The following is a 19,810-nucleotide window of genomic DNA, read 5'->3' as shown; positions in this document are numbered from 1 at the left end:
GTATTTCAAATATTTTTATTTTTTACACAAATTATACATAAGTTTCTGGGAATTCGAATGTTACATCCCGGCCTGTTAACTTTTTATAGACAGCAGCGAAGGTGTCAACCTAGAAAATGAAATATTGTATTAGATACTTTACATTAATTGGAAGTAATAAAATGTAAATATAATTAATTTACACTCGGTAGTTACACAAATAAAAATGGAATTTGATATATTAAAATGTTCAGAAAAATATAGAAATATATAAAAATGTTTATTATACATTAGAAATGTATTTACCTTATGTTCAATGTTCGTTTGCTCATTTTTATCTAAATGAACCTTTATAAGCTGTGTACCATCAAGTTTAATTCTGATGCGTTTACCAACAATCTCTACAGGATATACTAAATCTTCCAGCAATGCATCATACACTGCAGTTAAGGTACGACTAAAAAACACATTTATTACTTTATAATAATGTATACACAAATATTTTTGGTAAGAGTATAACATACCTCCTTGGCCTCTTCTGCTTATTCTTCGTACGTGTTTTTCTTGTTGGCTTAGGCAAAATTTTACGTTCTCCAACAAACATAACATGTTTTCCAGAAAACTTCTTCTCTAATTCACGAACAAGTCTGGTTTGAATTTTTTGAAATGCCTTCAACTTTGGCATGGGTACATATATAATAATGCACTAAAATAAATATTAATTTATTTTATATTATATATATTTATATAATTGTTTTTATGGTCAAAATATTTTTTGTAGATATTTAATAGACTATTTTGTCATTTATAACAAAAACTCTATAATTATAAATATTCTTTATTGTATAGTTTTTAAATAAAATTAATGTATATTTGTAATTAAGATTAATATTATTAGTAGCAGTTACTAAATTGATGATCAATCATAGTTAATTAAATTAATAATTAAAAAGTAATTCTGTAAAATAGGATGTCATTTTACCTTTTTATTATTGGTTTCTATTTCACGTGCTTTAGTAATGTAAAGTTCTCTTAACTGTGACTTTAAATCACTGTTCATTTCCAATTCCAATAGAGCTTGGGAAATGCTGGCTTCGAACGCATCAGGTTCGGCTCCGCCACTTTTTATTATTTTAGCGTTTGCTGTGAACATCTGAAAAATATTTAGATTAATATTTAGGTTAAGGTTTTTTCTTGTTTAGAAAAATATTTAGGTTAAGGTTTTTTCTTGTTTAGATACTCTAAATTTTAAATAATTTCATATATAAAATATATATTTAAAATATAGAACAGAAACTTTATTTGGAATTCATATATAAATGCAGATATAATTTAGAGCAGTGCTGCAAATTAGGATGTACTGTTAAATATGAACATTGTATCAATAGAATCTAATTTTATCACATCTTATATATGCGATCCAAGAAAAAATACTAGTTTGTTTAATAAATTGCTATATTATGAACAACATGCAAAGTATCGTTTAACATTTTTTAATATATTTCAACTTTGTTTTTAACTAAAAACTAAACTGTTATTCGCATATGTACCTTGACGATATCCAGGCCGCATGTAAAAGATCCAACATTTCCATAGGCAGGAAATACCAACTATTATGTACTATACACAAAATACCAACTATTATGTACTATACACAAAATAACTCTATATTTTTAGTTACATATATTATTTAATATAAAGTATAAAAATACAATCTTTCATTCACCATTATATCATTAATTACATTTTAAAAAATATTTTAAATTCATTAAAAAAAATTTGTATTTAAAAATATTTTCTGATAATTTAATTTCTAAAAATATTTATTATGTCTTCCATAGAATATAATTACAATAAATATTTTTTAATACGTACACTTTTATAACAATTAGCGATAAAGTTTAAATAGATTTAGTAATTTTTTAAAATAGTAAATAAATATAAAATTTCCTAGTAAATCATAATTATTATTATATACACATTTACAACATAATAATATAAAATCGGCTTTCGAAAAATTAGTTTTATTTTGTATTTCTTAAGTTTTTGAAAATTATTGTAAATAAAAGTGAATTCGATAGATACATATACATCTATTTTAGTTCAAAACATGATATGTATATGGTTCAGTCATCACAAATTGTTCATAGCACGTGTCTCATAACGTGTACATTTCTTATTGAATTTAATAAAACGTATGAATGTTTAAATTATATATCACCATGGAAACCTCTGGACAAAATAATGAACAATCGAAGTCTTTCACCTTTTTTGGTGAACCAATAATTAAAACACGTTGTCAAAGAAATGCTATGATATCTGCTATTTCTGGTGGCATAATTTGTGGTTTAATAACATTTTTGTTTACAAGTAATCCAAGATTCTCTACAAGAATGGGAGTAGTTAGTTATGGTGTAATAGGAATTACTGGTGCATGTTATTGTGCATATGATGAAATAAAATTAAAGAGCGAGGCAAGAGAATTTAGGAAAGCTATGTACAATACAAATATGAAGCTTAGAAATAATGATAGAAACTGAACATATATCAAACTCCAAACTTGAAAGTATTTGAAATTGTAATTTACACATGTATAAATATATGTAGCTATATATGTTTCCTTAAATGTGAATGACGTGTAAATATTATGTATAGCGCAATCAATACATGTTTGTAATTTACGCTTATATATTAACTTGCAATATATGAATAATATAACATTATAATGGCAATAAAATGTCATTATTTTTTGAATGGAACATAGGCAGTTTTGAACAGAACATAAATAGCAAGTGCTCATCAAATGCTTCAAAAGCATTATAATTGAACAAAAATTAAGAATCTATAATAAAGATATTTCCTTATAGCTTATTTGTATTAATATTATTTAATATCTCGTTGATTATTTTTTGTGTACTATACTTAATTGTTTAGCTTTCTTATAGAAATAAATGCAAATAATAATTAATAGCTATTTTAATGCATTGGTTAATGATAAATTTTAGTACTTTTTTTTAGTACTGTTATAAGTTAATGACAAATAAAGTACCCAATATAATAATATAATTTTTTATATTCTATGTATGGTATTATTACATAAGAGACGTAACAAACTTAAGTACAAATTAAAGTAACTTAAGTATCAAAAATTATTTAATAAAAATATTAGTACATTTATTTTAATTTGACATTTGTAAAAATATTTACTTATTGTAAAATATTAAAAATATTAAAAATTTGTGGTGTGTTTATATGTGTAGCATTGTGTAATTTCTTATGTTGATTTTAATGTTATCGAAATTAATGTTCTGGTAATATACAACAGAGGGCGGTATTGTAAGCGTGATATGAAGCGAAGGTCTGTCTGCTATATGCTCATTGGTGTTCATCGTTTGGTGGGGTGTGTATGACATCACGACGCATGTTTCGTACTATCGAATATGCTGAGTGACAGGTGGTATAGTAGTTCTGTTACGTACTGTGTATCGAGGATACAACTCGTATCCTCGCGTCACGCGATCGGCACGTTGTCATTCGTAGGTGTCAGTGTTAAGTTTTGTGATGCATACCACGATTTCACGCAATCTACTTGAGAGACTCGACTCTGCAAAAAGAGGTGAGTTTGTTATTCCAAATAATATTTCAAATATCATCTTTAAGAATTCGATGTTATCTACGTAAAAAAACTCGTGTAGAAGATGAACAAAATTTTATTGAAACTGAAGGAAATCCGTCATGATGTTTTACGTTTCCTTTCTAGTGTTCGATAGTAATTGTATATAAATAAAAACACATTGTTTTATATTTCTACATTTTCTAACCGATTTGAGTTTGGTAATTAATTAATTAATTCAACGTTAATTTGTGTTTTATGAATATTCATATAGAGAAAAACTAGGAAGAGACAGTTGAATTTACTTAGGTATATGATGACTTTTTATATGTAAACAATGAATGTAGTGCCTTAGTTTTTAATATGCGTTGTTTGCGATGTATTTATGACGAATCGTTATGATATTAAGCAAATAGAGAGATTCGTCACTATTTTGGGCCAAAACTCGATGACATTCGTCACAAGTTTTTGTTTGAAAAAGGGCAATTTATCTTTTCCAGTGTTTTTGAGACAGTTATACAACAGGCCAGGCATAGGGCCACACGGAATTTTATTTGTGTGAGTAAACGCAAGTATGTTACAATACGGTGTCGGACTATACTTCTTGATAAGAAGTATTTACGTAAAGTGCACGCGTAATGCAGGGTCTATCTCTTCTGTGCTCAATTAACAAAATCCTTCATTTTTATTTTTATTTTGCTTTCTTTCTTTTTTCTTTCTGTTCTTTTTAACCTCTGTATCTCAATTGGGGGAATGATCTTATATTTTAAATGTGATTGATAAGTTAGCTACTAATTTCAATAAGTTAGCTCGTACGTTAGGCGAAGTATGGAATACGTTTATAATGAATATACGTTTATAATGAATATACATATATTGAGTAAATAGTATTAGGATTTAAGAAATTTAAAACGACTTTGATGCGACACATGCAAATACATGTACATCAGTTTTAAATATATGCATAAGATCAAACAGTGTAATATATACAAAAAAATTTTATCCATTTATAAATAATTTATGATAATATGTTGTAAGTGCCTTTTGTGTGAAGTTTACGCTGCAAACCATCGACTCTTCGATATTTCGGCCAGTATCGATTGCAGGATATGAAACTGGGTAGGGTCCTTCATTTGCACTATCTCAATGCGGATATGTGTGTGGTTTTTTATATTTCTTTCTCTTCTAAAGAATCTTCCGAAATTTGTACTAAGAAATATCTTTTCTTAGATGCGAATTAATTCATTTTATTCGTTCGTTTTTATTTTTATTTAGACAACCTTTTTGGCAATATTATTTCCTTTTTCTTAGGGAAATAATAAAGTATATTTTGATATACTGAAAGTATATTTTCTGCTGAATTTATCATTTTTTATTTATTATAAAAGAATCAGTTAGTAATATTAGCATTAACTATTATCTATTTTCTCATAACATTTGATCTAATAAATCAGTACAATTAATAGATAAGTACATTTTTATTTAAACTTTAAACAGGAGAATTTTAATATGACATAATTGAGTATTTAGATAAAAATGATAAATGATAAAATCTTTTGTTTAATACACATAATATTACGTATGTATAATTTTTAGTCTTGGTTTTTTATAATGTAGTTTTCAATTTTAAACGTTCAGATGTTCCCATGTGCAAGAAATCGGTAACACTTTTCAAACAAACCGGGTTCATGTATTGAGATTGCTTCGAATGAGGCGATTTGGGTCAGTGCTATTTATCGCCCTACATCTTAAAATCACGACATACCGCCACCTTTCACCATTGATGTATTTAAAGTTAAATTTTTTTCTAAAATATTACTTCTTGCCTGTACATACATTTTCGTATATTCGCCAAGTGTTCTTAAATTACGATAACGTAATTCTCATTAACATGTCTTTGCTCGTTAGGAAACTTACTGAAAAACAAGAAAAACGAAATACATATGTAGGTGTTTTGACGATTGTAATAGTGTAAACGAAGTATGTATTCAGTTTGCATTCTAGTAAGAATCGTTTCTTTAACAGGCGTGGAAATTGATTACCTTGCAGGTATTATGAATCAGAAAAATTGTATATAGATAAGAAATTTATGTACGACTTTTTTTTTAATAATATTCAATAATAATTAACATTGTGTAACTTGGAATTTATATATCTGGATTTTTTAAGTGTTATTTTATTTGCTCACAACTGCGTGTATCTATTATATTTTGTTATCATATGTATAATTATTTTATATTTAAACGATTTATTGTTGAGATCTTAGAGTTTGAGATTTTAGATTAAATCTAGATAAAATAATAATCTGCGATAAGATCTATATTAATTCGTATTTTTCATTCTTAAGCAAAATTATCGTTAGATATTTATAGTTAAAATTTGTGTATTAAGCAAAAATTGATATTAATATAGCTGTGAATAACTCTGTTAATTAACTTTTTGCTTCATTTATTAATAACATTAGGAAATATTATCAATAACATTAATTCTTCCTCACTCATTCATTTTTAAAACTAGATTGAATTTTTATTTCCTTACCACAATCTAGTGGAAATTTTTAAAAACGAATTAATAGATTTATTTTAAAATATGATTTTCATTGTTATAGTTTACTTTACGACTGAATATATATAACTTTCATTACGTATAATAGAACATAGCCTTAAATCGTTATACTGGATTGTAATTGAGTTTAAATCATTTGTATTACTCTTTAAAGTGTCATATGTATAATATCTAAATTTATCATTAATTTCACTTTTAAAATTAACGTAATAAATTTCAAAAATATCATTTATATGAAGATTTTATTCATATAAATATGTGATTGGATATAAAAATAATAACTATTTCAAAATTATCAAAAATTTTATTGCTTTTTATTAGTATATTAAATCTTAATGTCTTACTTGAAGAAATTTGTAATAAAATAAGAATAATAATATTTTCAATAAGAATAATAATATTTTTGATGCAAATTTTAATGTAATGTTTTATACAATTCAGAGATTTATATAAAGATTTAAATCATTTAATATTTTAATACTAAACAGTTATTTCTTTATGTGTAAATATAAATTTAAAGTATTGGAACACGTAATAGAATACGGTATTTATTTTTACACAGATGTTCACACTCTTACTCGATTCTTTAGGTATCCACTTGTTTTTCTAATCTCTGTCATGCATCTTGCACATTATCTTCTACATCCTTATGTAACTTACACACTTTATTTAAATCTACACATTTATACACGTTTGTGAGAAACTATTTTTTTTTAGTACTTATTGATATATCTTTATGATATTAATTTAGTAAAAGATATCAAAGTTTATATCTAATTTTTTCTTTTTTTTTCACGAATTTTTTTGAACACATTGACATACAATATAAGATAAAAAAAAGTTCAAAAATGTAATAATCCATAATAAAATATAGGCACATTTAATTAAAAGAATGAATGTGTACCTAATATAGCATCGCAGAATATATGACCGCAAGAATATATATTAATCTTGATAAAAAAAATCTATAAAAGTTACAAATTTTTAATATCATATATACAAATATCATAATATACAAGTATTAATTTTAAGCTTCCTTTGTGTCCACCACTGTAAGTCTTACGTACATAATACATACATGTACATATATGTATATATACACTCGCTAAAAATTAACGCTTTCTTCGGCAACATACTAGTAAACACGTTGCTTAAAATAGGAAATAAGATACTACAAAAGCCAACTAATGGAAGAAAATCGATATTGATTTAAACTAAATCCTTAAAAGTTATCGTCAGTATTCCAGACTAAATATTTCAATTATATGAAATAAATGCAATTAAATATCTCGTTATTATTCAGTGTCAAATAAAACACAAAATATTTTTTAGAATTATATTTTAAAATATTTATTATAAACAGCATCGAGATAATATTATTACGGAGCTATATAAGATTAAGATTTTGGTGTGAAATTTCAACCATATTAGCTTTTAAGGATTAATTGAAATAGAAAAGTGAGTTAATCCATAGTCGGGAGAGCCAGAACATTGAACATGGTACTGGCTCCTGGATATGGTTTTATGGTAAGATATCGGAGAGACGTATTGATGTTTGTAATAATTTTAGACGACGATTTAACGATTGTTTGATTGCATATAGATTGTGCTGGGACAAGGTTGGGGAATCTATATGGGGCAATGCGTGTCTCGTAAGGCGGGCGCCGTCATCGCAACCGGTCATCGCGATTCGCTCACCTATCGTATCATGGATAAACCTACCAAGGTAAATCGTAATAATAGTAATAGCACCCTGTTGTTAGAATAATCCTTTAATGAGGATTAAATCCGTTTATATGAACTCTATCTGTTTGAACCAAATTTCGGGTCATTGCTCAATTGAACAAACCTTTTGCTGATTGAATCCATTTATTCAAATCTAAGCTCCTATTATGCGAACGAAAAATCACTAATAGGAAAGAGAATCAGTGGGCGTCTATTATATGAACTCCAGTTAAATTATTTGTCTCACGTCCAGTTTATATAAACGGAGTTCTATTCTATTCTTTAAGATGATTTAAGTTATTGGAATTCGTTGATTGATATAACTGTTAGGAAGGAATAAAAAGAATAATGGAGTATTAAATTAAATATTGAAAGAAATTAAATATCGAGAAAATTGCATTGATATAATTCTTAGGTGTTTTTGCAAATTTGCAAATCGTTTGAGAAATCTTTTTTATATACAAATGGCCTTGAAATAATTTTGTTTATAAGTTAATAATATTTGTTTATAAGCTAATTATTACCTTTGAACGGGGGGAGAATTACTTTCTTATTATTTTTAATAAATAATAAATTTACAGTTTAACTTATTTAGCTTGATTTATTTAACAGATAATAATAATAATTGTATATATATCGTACGTAATGAAAACTAGTTGAAAAGTTTGCTTATGATCAATATGTAACCATTTGAAAAATAATTAATATTAATTATTATTATAACTGTTATTTTGTACTTAATTACAAGTGAGATACCTGTAAGAGCTATGAATAAGAATAATTCTTGGTGCATGTATATGTTATATGGAAATTAAATTCGTAATTATGTATAGGATAAGAAAGAAATTCACGCAATATTTTTAGTAGAGCAAAATACAGTTCTTTTCAACTTCCGGTATATATATATATATATATAAATCTTAGTAGTTTCTTCAAGATTTCTAAACTTGTATACAATGGTGTATAATACCGATAGAATACATAGCGTGCTATGAACTATGTAGCTCATTATTGGAGTTAAATGATAAAATCTTACAGACCCTATTGATAATAGCTACGTACTTCGGTTCGCGAACAATGTAAAATTCACATCATTGTATTTTACTTAGAAAAGAACTCTTTATATCATTAGCTGATTTTTCCTAGTATTTTTACTAAAATAAAGACTTTAGACAATTTTACGAATAAAATTTGTGTTAATAGGAAGAAATATTATTTTTATTCTAATATTTATTTATTACATTTTTGTGTGGTATTCATTTCATGTGTTATTCTTTATCTTGAAATTGCACAAGTATTCAGGTGTTTTAAAAATAGATATTAAAATAAATTTGTAATACATGATTATATTAGTTTTGTGTATACAGTAAGTATACACGAAGTGTATACGTTCAAATTAAGAATAAAGGTGAACATTAATATCGAAGACTATTGTAAGACATTTCTCTTTGTTATTCTTCTTTATAAGTAAACAATTGGTTTTCTTTTAATTAATCATGTTTCATACTATCGTAAATTTTGTGAATTTTAATAAAGAATGTGTAAAACATTAGAGAAATACATATAATTGCAAATGATTAAATTAAATTTAACGAATTACATGTAATATTCATCATAAATATTCGGACATTAGTGAATTTATGCACGGTATATAAATTTCATTAAGTTCTCAACAATATTTTGTGAAACATTTTGTTAAATATTGTTAAATTAAAAAAACAAACAAGCGAGTAGATATTTTTAATTCATTATATATTATATATATTAAAATTATTATGTGTAATATATATATATATATTACGTAATAATAGAATATTATATATTACTTATTATTATATATATTATTATTATATATTTTAATCCATTATATATTATATATCAAATTTTCGTGCAATTTTAACATTAAAAAAAAAAAGTTTTAATTTGCAATAATTATAAAGAAAATAATATGTTTTACAAGATATTAATAATGATTAATATAATATATGTATATCAAAACATATACATGTAGTAAATATAACAAAATTTGAGTTATTAAATTTTCATCGATTTATTCGATTTATAGAAAAAAGGATGAAAAACGTTTTACATTTTAGTCAAAACAAGTTGTCCATATAAACGAGCAATTTCCGTTTTTCTTTTCTTATATGAATAAAATTTGCGCTTGAAGGAACATGAATGAATTGGTGAAAGCAACGTATGCAACAGTATATGTTCTTGATGGATTCAATTATTGGTCTGGTATTTTATAAACGGAGGAATAAAGCATTCTATGAATTTGAATTAGTTCTGTTTCAAGTTTATAAACGATTACACATATCTATCAGACAGAGATTAATAATAAAGTAATAAAATTAAATCAAATTAAAAATTCCAAAATTAAGCAATATAAAAATGTCTAAATTTTTATAGCTCCCAATATTCCATAATGTTTTAATTTTATTATTAGTTTCTATCAGAGAGAATAAAATTAAACGCCTTAAATTTTTAATATAATTCCACAATATCAATTGCGGATTGAAATTATTTGATATTTAATTTTTATATCTAAATTCATTATGTAGGATTAGATATAGAGGAGAGAGAATTCTTTTATGAAAATAAATGATGTTAAAAAAATTATCTAATTGACAATTATATTAAATTTCATAGTAATATCTAGAGATCTAAAGTAATTGTCATCTATGCAAATCGTACGATATCGAATAACTTTGAAACCATACTATTCTACACATATGTATAAGATCGTCAAGTGTAGTATTGATTCAATACATAGTATTCATTCATTTTTAATGTATAAATAAAAATATCTCTGCTTAAAAATCTTAGAACAACTATTATATTTATTTAGAAATAATATTTTATTCAATAAACATGTGATTACAATTATCAAATACAATAAAGATTATATTATAGAGATAAAAAAATATATTACCAATTATATTACAAAATATACACGAAATTTCAGGATTTTATTATCTATAATAAATATTGAATATTAAAAATATTGAGCGGGGATCTGTTTTTACATTTATTTCATTTATTATATTTACTTGTATTACTTTCATCTTTCATATGATGATTTTTACTTTCCCGTCGTTTAGATTTAATTTCATTTCATGTTCTATGTTAATGTTGCAATTTTTGTGGTTATTCTTTGCTGTGATCTAATCGAATTTTAGTCGTATAAATGTTCTTAAAATTTAGAAAGTCGTAACTGTTCGAATAGAACATGTATTGAAGGATGGTGAATATGTATCCTAACTGCATACCCACCTACTTTTCAATACATTCTACATAGCAATTTCTAGGCATTAGCGTAGTCAGCTTAATAATTTTGTTATACAAGAAACTTTATTTTCTAAAATTTTAAAAATTTATTGCTTTAAGAATTTTTGAGAAGTTTAAAAATATGTAATAACCATCTTTAGATACTAGAATAGAAAAGAATAGACTTTAACGTTAAATTAACGGATTAAATTAATTTAATAAATAGTTAAATTTATTAATCAGTAAATCATTTAATTAAAGAACTACGTAATGTTATAAAATAATACATTGGTAAATTCAAAGCCTGCGTTATTATTATTACTTTAATGCTTTGAAATATTTTTCGGGATTAATGCAAATTCATGATAATAATATTAAAATAGAGAATAGTATTTAAATAGTAACATAAAATAGAAAAAACAAACAAAAAATATTATATGTATGATAGGATAAATTGAAAGAGAATATCTCATTTAACGTAAGATTTATGACGTGTGTATATAGTAATAAATTAACCACAATCGGATGCAATTCTAGAAATTTTGGCAAAGCAATTTTGGGAATTTTGCTATTGTTACGCTATTGGCTAAATAAAATATACATCATAGGCTTTCTTGTTCTTCTCCGTCCTTTCACTCTACTAGCATTTGTAGCATTTCAATATATGTACATGCTTTTTCACATTACATACTTCCTACATTGAAATCACTTGAAGGCTCTTCTTTTTATGCGTTACTCGTTCAACAATTTGTTTTGACGTTTTAGATTGAATTATATATATTATACCTATTAGATACTACAATTTTTGGCTAGTAGAAATGTGACATGCTTTTAAGAAAATTAAATTCCACAGTTTTGAAGAAATTATAATTTGATTAATTTGAACTGCAGTTTTATATGTAAACCAATGCATTCACTTCCTTTAATTAATTATTATATAACTGCACTTATGATAATATCTTTATTTTCTTTTTATTCTAATAATCTAGTAAGATTAATTACAAGATTTATTTTTGAATTTTTTTGGAAATTTTTTATGTTAATTCATTATTTATTTTAAATAAAATTAATCTTTTCTTATAGTATGTATATGGTTATAATTTAGTATTTACATAATTTAAATTATAATTATATCATATAGTCGATATAATAACAATTTTTCTTATAGTATATATATCTTCTAACAGTTATTTTAGAAAAATCTCTTATTTTCTAAATAACCAGCACCCTCTTATTATTGAAATTAAGAAAAAAAGTGTCATTAAATGCTATGGTTTCCGAGAAAACGGCTTATTGCATTTTGTTTGAGTTTTGATTATATAGAATTTATATATGCGTGGATACTTATATTCTGAAGTTTAATACAGAAAAATGATCATTCCATTAATCGAAAACACCGAAAATTCCATATTCACCTCAGATATGAAGGCTTTTCCGTCACTCCAGATTATATGTTATTTGTGGTTTGATCGTTTAATACATGCTTCGAAGTCAGATTATGTAAGGAAGTAATCGTGAGAATTTATTATTCTATTAACCGGTGTTCTTTGCAGCCTGATACTGGTAGACTTGCAGTGTATGCGAATGCACGAATAGTGCTTCGAATCTGATACAGCACTTCGATTACCGTACCGCAATTCCATACCTATATCTTATAACTTATGAAGCGGAAAAGCAAGTTGATTCTGTGAGATACGAGTTGAAGGTCATCCGTTTAGAAAGTTCAATGTCCTTAGTACAGTTCCTACGGGTATTTGAAATTGTACTTATTTTATTTTAATATACATATATATATTATTATTATTATGTATAATAAGTAATACGAGGTATTGATTTATGTCAAATATTGATTTAATCTTCCCGTCGATATACGATTAATTCTCAAAGATCTTCAAATTTTTATATTTCACTCTTACTCTCATTTTAAGGAAATAAAATGAATTTATAATGTTTTAACAAAATGTTCAAATATTCAAAGTTTATTCATCAAATATATATTTTTATTTATCGAAATGAATGTGAAAGTAGATGGTCTAATGCTCACATTGATATGCAGCGTATGCATGCATATACGAGTATGTGATATGTATACGTATAAAGATTTTACCGTAGAAAATATATTTGAAACTTGTTGAAACATACGTGACAGAAATCGGTAATCAGCTTAAAAAACAAATGATAAAAATGATTTTTCTTCTGCGATAACTTTACCGTTATTTTACGCTTACTGATCATACGTTACACTCATTCACGTTTCAAGGAACTTTAGTAATTAATATGTATTGTTTTCGCCTGTGCAGTAATTTTCGTACTCTTGTTTCTCGTACAGTTAATTAAAGTTGACAACTACTTTTATATAACTTACGTAACTGAATAATAAGTCAAATTGGTCTTCGCTTACCTCAATTCTGAATACTACTTCTTTCATTTTGTCTGTCAATAAAGTTGATACGAATTTTTAATAACTTTCAAAGAATACACAAAATCAATATCAGGATTTTTTACAATTTTTCTTACGATTATTTTAACATAATATCATTTGTCAGTAATAGGAACCTTTCACTGAAAATCTTTAATAACATTGTTAACATTGTATAACAGTGTAAAATATTAAAAAATTAACGAATAAATATAAAATTTCGGAGTTTTAATATCTTATGAATATTGGTATAAATAATTAAATCATATCCTGTCAAAAATGAACAAGTATCCAGATATTTTTGAAAGAAATACAGAAAGTATTTCTCAAAAAAAAAAATGTATTCATACTTTTTTACAATAAATATGTCGTTTCATAAACGCATTTATTCCTATAGCAATAGTGCAATATAGAAAGTAATATTAAATTTTGTACTGTCCAATTTTGTAATGATATAAACGTGTTATTTGCTAAACACATACAATTACGTTACCTAAGTGCCTGTGTGTGTAGTTCCGGACGTAAGATTACAGATTTTGCATACTTCAGTAAAGGTCTACGTACTATAGTACTATGTTCTTCCTTGTTAGCTATCATAACTCTCGCGAATGGTACATATATATTTCAGAAAATACATTTCATATGTTTGCAAATATATATTATGAAATTTACATTTAAAAATACTGTATAGGCTCATATTCAAAAATCTTAGGTCATTAATAAATTAGATTTTTCGTAATGATAATTAATTATATCTTTAGGATATGTTCATACGTCGTATTACATCAAAGCAAATGTTTAATTCGTGATTTTATCTTTTTTGTAGTTTTTCCTAACTTTCCAACAGTTCGAAATATCAAATTTAAATTAAAAAATTAAATCAATTATTTAATTAAATTTAAATTAAAAAATGTTATAAATTACACATCCTTGTAAGTTAGAAAATTGCTTAAAATCTTAAAAAAAAAACAGAAAATAATATAAAATGAATTCATTGATAAATTATTTCAAATCAATTACTATTTTTTTTTTACTAATATTTTTTGAAGTAAAAATAAATTTTAAATAACATATCTAAGTATCTTCATAGTTATCCATAAAAACAAATATATATTTCTTCTTAGTAAATAACCTGACTCTTTTATACATTTCTTTTGGCCAAGGATGAATATTTCTTATTATTAGTACATGGTGTATCAATTTATTTGAACATGTCCAACAGTTGTCATGCTTTCTATGATACAAGCATTCTTACGTGACTGACACAATGTGCGTTAATTATCTATAAAAGAATGTTGCCCGCCTATGTTTCTCGCACGGCTTTTCACATTCATTTGCATGACTGGTCGTGATATGTGAAAGTAATTAATTGTTAACTTCAACACCGATGCTAATTCACTCGAGCGTAGTTCTTGCTCTTTCCTTTCATTATATCCGCTTTCCATTGTTCTCCGTTATGCCAGTTGGTTTCATGGCGGGCATCCGCTAACCGGAAACAATATGAAAAAGAAGAACGTGAAACTAGGAGGATGAACACCTACGCTCGAGATACCAAGAAGAAGTTTCTCTGTTTTTTGTCAAATTTCTTTGCGATGATTTTTTTTTTTTAATATTGGTATTTTTCTTCCTTACGTTCACTTCCTTCTTTACAGAGAAAGTTCTGTGCGTGTGTTGTTAGGAAGAATTCATACATGAATATTGATATTTGAGAACCATTTCTTCAATTGGGTATGCCGTGTATTGAGAGATTTATGAACGATTGAATGATGAATGTCTGATCGAACAGTTGTTTATTATTCTTTAGGGATGAATTTATTAAGAGGGAGATTATAATTTTTTATATCTTTGAGAGAAATTATATATGTATATTATGCTACCGAGCAATTGCATTGAAATATGCATAATGATAAATTAAAGTAAGAAATAGCTAATACTTGTTATAGCTATATATTATAGATAATACCATGTTCTAGACATGTGAGGACTTTCTTAAGGCATAACAATATTTTACTATTTACTATAAGTAAATATATTACTATTTACTATAAGTAAATATATACAGTGAATTTGCTGTATGATTTTTTTCGCCAGTTTATTGAACTTTGAACACTGGCATTAAGTGACAAAACATCGAGCAATCGTAACATTTTGTCATCTAATATTCAAAGTTCAATAAAATGGTGAAAAAGAATCTTACAGCAAGTTCTAAGGGATCGTTGTAAAGAGAAAATTTCAATCTTCAAGACCTTGGTGGATTTAATTATAATTTTTCAATATTTTTAGAGACGTTTAAATTTTTACAATTTTCGAGGATAAAGGTATCCGTATTTTCTCATCCGCTGTATGACAAAGGAAGTATGTATAATATGTCTTAACTGAGAACTAAGCCGTACATACATGTGTGTAATTAAATATATATATATATATATATATATATATATATATATATATATATATATATATGAGTAGTTGAATTCGAGCGCAGACTTTAAGTTAGAGGAGTAGAGAGTATAACAAAGAGTTGATCAGTAATAGAAAATTTCTCTTGATGATTAAAAGAAATTCTGTGTTCATATACGCTTTTGAGAATAAACGAAATATAGGAATATTTTTAATGTAATATTAAAATATTTTTTATTATTAAAACACAGAGACAGACGAGAGAAAATAATTATATTACATTATATTACAGTTGTCGTCGTAAATTAAATTAGTCGTCTCTTAAGAGTAGCTATGCAAATAAGAAAGCATTCACGTTTAATTTAATAATTTTCGATGTAGATGTAACATTATTCCACAGATCATATATTACTTCGTTTGTAGTAATGTCTTATTCATATATCTCGTCTGTGACAGAGATAGTTACCTTAAGAGAATTTACGTACTGCTAAAAGGAGAGAGTCTACGATTGTACCGCCAGATGGCAGAACAGTGCAGAATGATAAATATTTATAAATATTTATAAATATTTATATTTATTTTTACCTTTAATATTTTTCAATAATTTTCTAAAATATATTCATATTTCATATTATTTTTTTTTAGAATTATACTTTACGGAAAATATTACACATATTAATTTTAAATAAAAATAAGTTGAAAAAACATATTTAATATAATGTTTAAAATTTTATAAAGTTTTAAAAATAATTACTCCTATTAATTTCTTTTAATAAAAAATAAAAAACAAAAAATTTTCATGTAGAATGCAAATAATTTATTTATAGGGTAAATTAATATTTAATTTTTCTATTATTTAACTTATTTCAATTACTATTTAAATTAAATTAATATTTTTGATATTACTACAAGATTTATCAAGCTTAATTTTATTGCCTAACAATGATTTATTCTATACTTTTTCCAATATTATGATTTCATTTATTAGATTCTTTCTCTTGACAACTCGCGATGGAAATGAAAAATGTTAGTTGTAACATGTCAATTTCATGCTTCGTTAAAAGCTCGTGTAATACTCGTACGTAATATAATTACGAAAACTGTACTTTAATATGAGCACCATTTTCATAGAATACCGGTACTCGAATTATTCTTTATTTTTAGTAAAATAACGGATACATATTTTATAGCTCTTCTTGAGTTGAACTTTTAATTAAATCAGGAGACTCTTGGAATATTAAATAGATTAATTTTTTGATTAAATTTCTTATAAATAAATAAAACCGATATAGTAAATTTTTCGATAATAAACATTGTAATTTGAGTTGAATCGAATATTTATAAGGATGTTATAATTAATTCAATATTAATATTAATTAATTCAGTACATTAATTTTGACAAATGAGCCTTCCTGTTACTATCATAAATTCAATTCATCACCTATTTGAAATTTAAACAAGAATAGAGTTAAAATTATACCTAAAATGAAATTTGTTTTATTATAAAAAGATTACTATTATTATTCGTAATAAATTTTTATTTGTTATACTATTCTGTACTATTATGTACTGTTATAATACAAAGAACATTTATTTCTAAATCATTTGTAATCAACATTTTGAAATTATTATTTGTAATGAATGTTCATTTTGTATTATCTTTTAGTTCAAACAGCATTTATTTTTAAATAAAAAATAATTAATATTATTTATATTCTATAAAAATACGTACATTCTATATATTTTGACATATTTTTATAACGAGGGTTTGACGTGGATGTATAGCTAATTGACCTATGTTACAAAATGCTGACACAGTGAAGTAATATACAACGGCGGCTAGGAAAATTGAAAAATAGAGAGAAAAATTCGTGTTAAAGTGTGATGACTCATCGCTCTTACGATAGTGTTAGAGAAGAATCTGATCTACGTCATGCTAATTGTCAGTGTTATCTTTTTGCATTTGCCAAGTTCAACGAGAATGTTCCCTCTTCTCGTGTGCACAGTCTGCGTCATCCGAATGAAACATGTTTTTTTTTTCACTCTTTTTATCTCGGAAAATGAAAGAAACGAAACTTCTATCAAATACTTTACTTTTAGTTCAGTTATCAATTATTTGTTATTCTAAATTCGAAATATACCCTCTTTTTTAAAAATATAGTAATTTATACAGGCAAATTCCAAATATAAATCTATTATGATTTAATTGTAATTATATATTATTTGTAAATATTATTCATTTACGTTATTTATAATTATATAAAATTATATACATATACATTATAATTACTTATATAATTATATACATTAGTTATAAATTATACATTTCATGCTTATATATTAATTATAATCATTGTCAAAAAATGATGTCACACTTTTACTATTTAATATTATTTATTCTGCCTTCAACAAATGAGAACTTTTGATTTAGAGTCTCAATATGATATTTTTATTAATTAATATTCTCATTGAACTGTTAAATTATTGGTATACTACTGTCATACAGATTATTATACAGAGTGGCCCAATAAAAATTAACACTCATCATTATTGCCATATTACGGCTGCTAACAAAGTTTTTCCGTATCTCCTTTCTTAGAGAGATATTTAAGATGCTAATTATTTTTGGATCATCCTTGTATGCTATCATTACTACATATTGCTAAGGTATAGTTTTTATACTATAAAATTCATTGTAAAAGCAGAAGTGAGGTACCAGGGATTAATAAGAGCAAATATTTACACGAAGTTAATATTTAGATTAAGATGGGATGAAAATTTTATTAAATGTACAAGTATATTCATTGAAAGAGAGGTGAAGTTCTTTCACCATGCAACTTTGACCGAGGGTTGAAGTTATAATATTAATGAGCAAAGGGTAGACTAGAGGGAAGAGCATTCAAGTAGTAGCACTAGTTCTCTAAAGAGGACTGTATAGAGCACAAGACTGAGTGAGACTTCTAGTTAAGAATGTGCAAGGGCTTATCCTACTGTCTGAAAGGGATATTGTGTGAAGTTCCATGGTACATGCTCTTTACATCCTCTTCTTCGACTTGAGCTGGTGATAATACCGAGCCTCGCTCGATTCGCATTTTCGTGTCTGTGCCATACAGCGTACATTGCTCCCTAGAGCAAGGTTTAAGTTTCAATATATATACTAAAAATATATATGCAAGTATATTCCAAGCAAAACGACTATAATTATTTCTGTAGACATAATGATATATTTTTTGTTTATAGTCACGCCCATAATATATATTCTATAGCTATGAAAATATAATCGATAGTATCAAAGGGCATTTATAAATAATAAGAGCGATTCTTAATTATAAAGAGTGCGCATATATTATATAATTTGTTTTAAAATCATATATAATTCGAATATAGTTATTAATATAAAAAAATGTTTATACAATAGAAAGATAAGATTTTATCAGAAAAATTAAAAATTTTTTGCTTTCTTAAAGTGTAAAAGTAGAAGAGAAAAAGATAAGATAAGAAAGTTGTTCTGCAAGTATGTTAGAACGATAATTTCTAATAATTTCTTACGGATAAAGCAAAGATTATAAGAAATTAGATATTGGATCAAACTGTCCTCAATCTAACATATCAATAAACATGTAATATGAAATGTAAGTGGAAACCGCCAGTAATGCGTAGTTCTTTATAGATAAGAAAAAACTGCCATGAAATGTGTTGACATTTATTTTAAAGCAGAATATAAAATATTTTAATGATTATTCAAGTGCAGAGAATAAAACATTTTACAAATCTTTCGTTTAAGTATCATCTTACAAAATTTTTGTTTTAATACAAAGATTGAAATTCGATTAAATATT

General features: G+C 25.3%; 3 protein-coding genes across 12 annotated transcripts in view; 2 read left to right on the top strand and 1 right to left on the bottom strand.

Annotated features, from left to right (window-relative positions):
* Positions 1-1,632, bottom strand: LOC122533690 (40S ribosomal protein S7). 2 transcript variants are annotated; one of them, XM_043663635.1, is made up of 5 exons: positions 1,530-1,632; positions 962-1,132; positions 504-685; positions 286-436; positions 1-109 (listed from the first exon to the last, which is right to left on the bottom strand). In XM_043663635.1, the coding sequence occupies exons 2-5, from the start codon at positions 1,130-1,132 to the stop codon at positions 32-34; spliced, it is 582 nt and encodes a 193-aa protein (XP_043519570.1). In that variant the 5' UTR covers positions 1,530-1,632; the 3' UTR covers positions 1-31. The 2 variants fall into 2 exon arrangements, with proteins under 2 accessions (XP_043519570.1, XP_043519569.1); XM_043663634.1 differs by having other exon boundaries at positions 1,512-1,538.
* Positions 1,633-1,982: 350 nt separating this feature from the next.
* LOC122533678 lies at positions 1,983-2,850 on the top strand. Its single transcript, XM_043663610.1, is given in 2 exon segments — positions 1,983-2,515; positions 2,517-2,850. Coding segments are annotated over 2 exon segments (372 nt in total). The 5' UTR covers positions 1,983-2,180; the 3' UTR covers positions 2,554-2,850.
* Positions 2,851-3,281: 431 nt separating this feature from the next.
* LOC122533692 overlaps positions 3,282-19,810 on the top strand; it is a 62,256-nt gene continuing 45,727 nt past the window's right edge. For 3 of the 9 annotated variants that reach the window (XM_043663648.1, XM_043663647.1, XM_043663650.1), the window contains exons 1-3: positions 3,283-3,595; positions 4,093-4,150; positions 7,761-7,883. In XM_043663648.1, coding sequence (XP_043519583.1) covers positions 7,791-7,883 — 93 coding nt within the window. In that variant the 5' untranslated portion in view covers positions 3,283-3,595; positions 4,093-4,150; positions 7,761-7,790. Of the gene's footprint in view, positions 3,596-4,092; positions 4,151-7,760; positions 7,884-19,810 lie in introns of all 9 variants that reach the window. The other 6 variants (XM_043663644.1, XM_043663642.1, XM_043663646.1 and 3 more) reach the window with 5 other exon arrangements.

Source organism: Frieseomelitta varia, unplaced genomic scaffold (genome assembly GCF_011392965.1).
Source record: "Frieseomelitta varia isolate USP_RPSP 00005682 unplaced genomic scaffold, Fvar_1.2 scaffold_545, whole genome shotgun sequence".
NCBI classification, from domain to species: domain Eukaryota; kingdom Metazoa; phylum Arthropoda; class Insecta; order Hymenoptera; family Apidae; genus Frieseomelitta; species Frieseomelitta varia.
Note: the sequence above shows the minus strand (reverse complement) of the source record. Positions and strands in the feature narration are given on the sequence as shown.

Excerpts from the sequence above, each read along its gene's own strand:
- LOC122533690 (XM_043663634.1), bottom strand. Across the intron at positions 686-961 it reads TAGAAACCAATAATAAAAAG|TGCATTATTATATATGTACC; the intron begins GTAAAATGACAT and ends TATTTATTTTAG. Across the intron at positions 110-285 it reads AAACGAACATTGAACATAAG|GTTGACACCTTCGCTGCTGT; the intron begins GTAAATACATTT and ends TTCATTTTCTAG.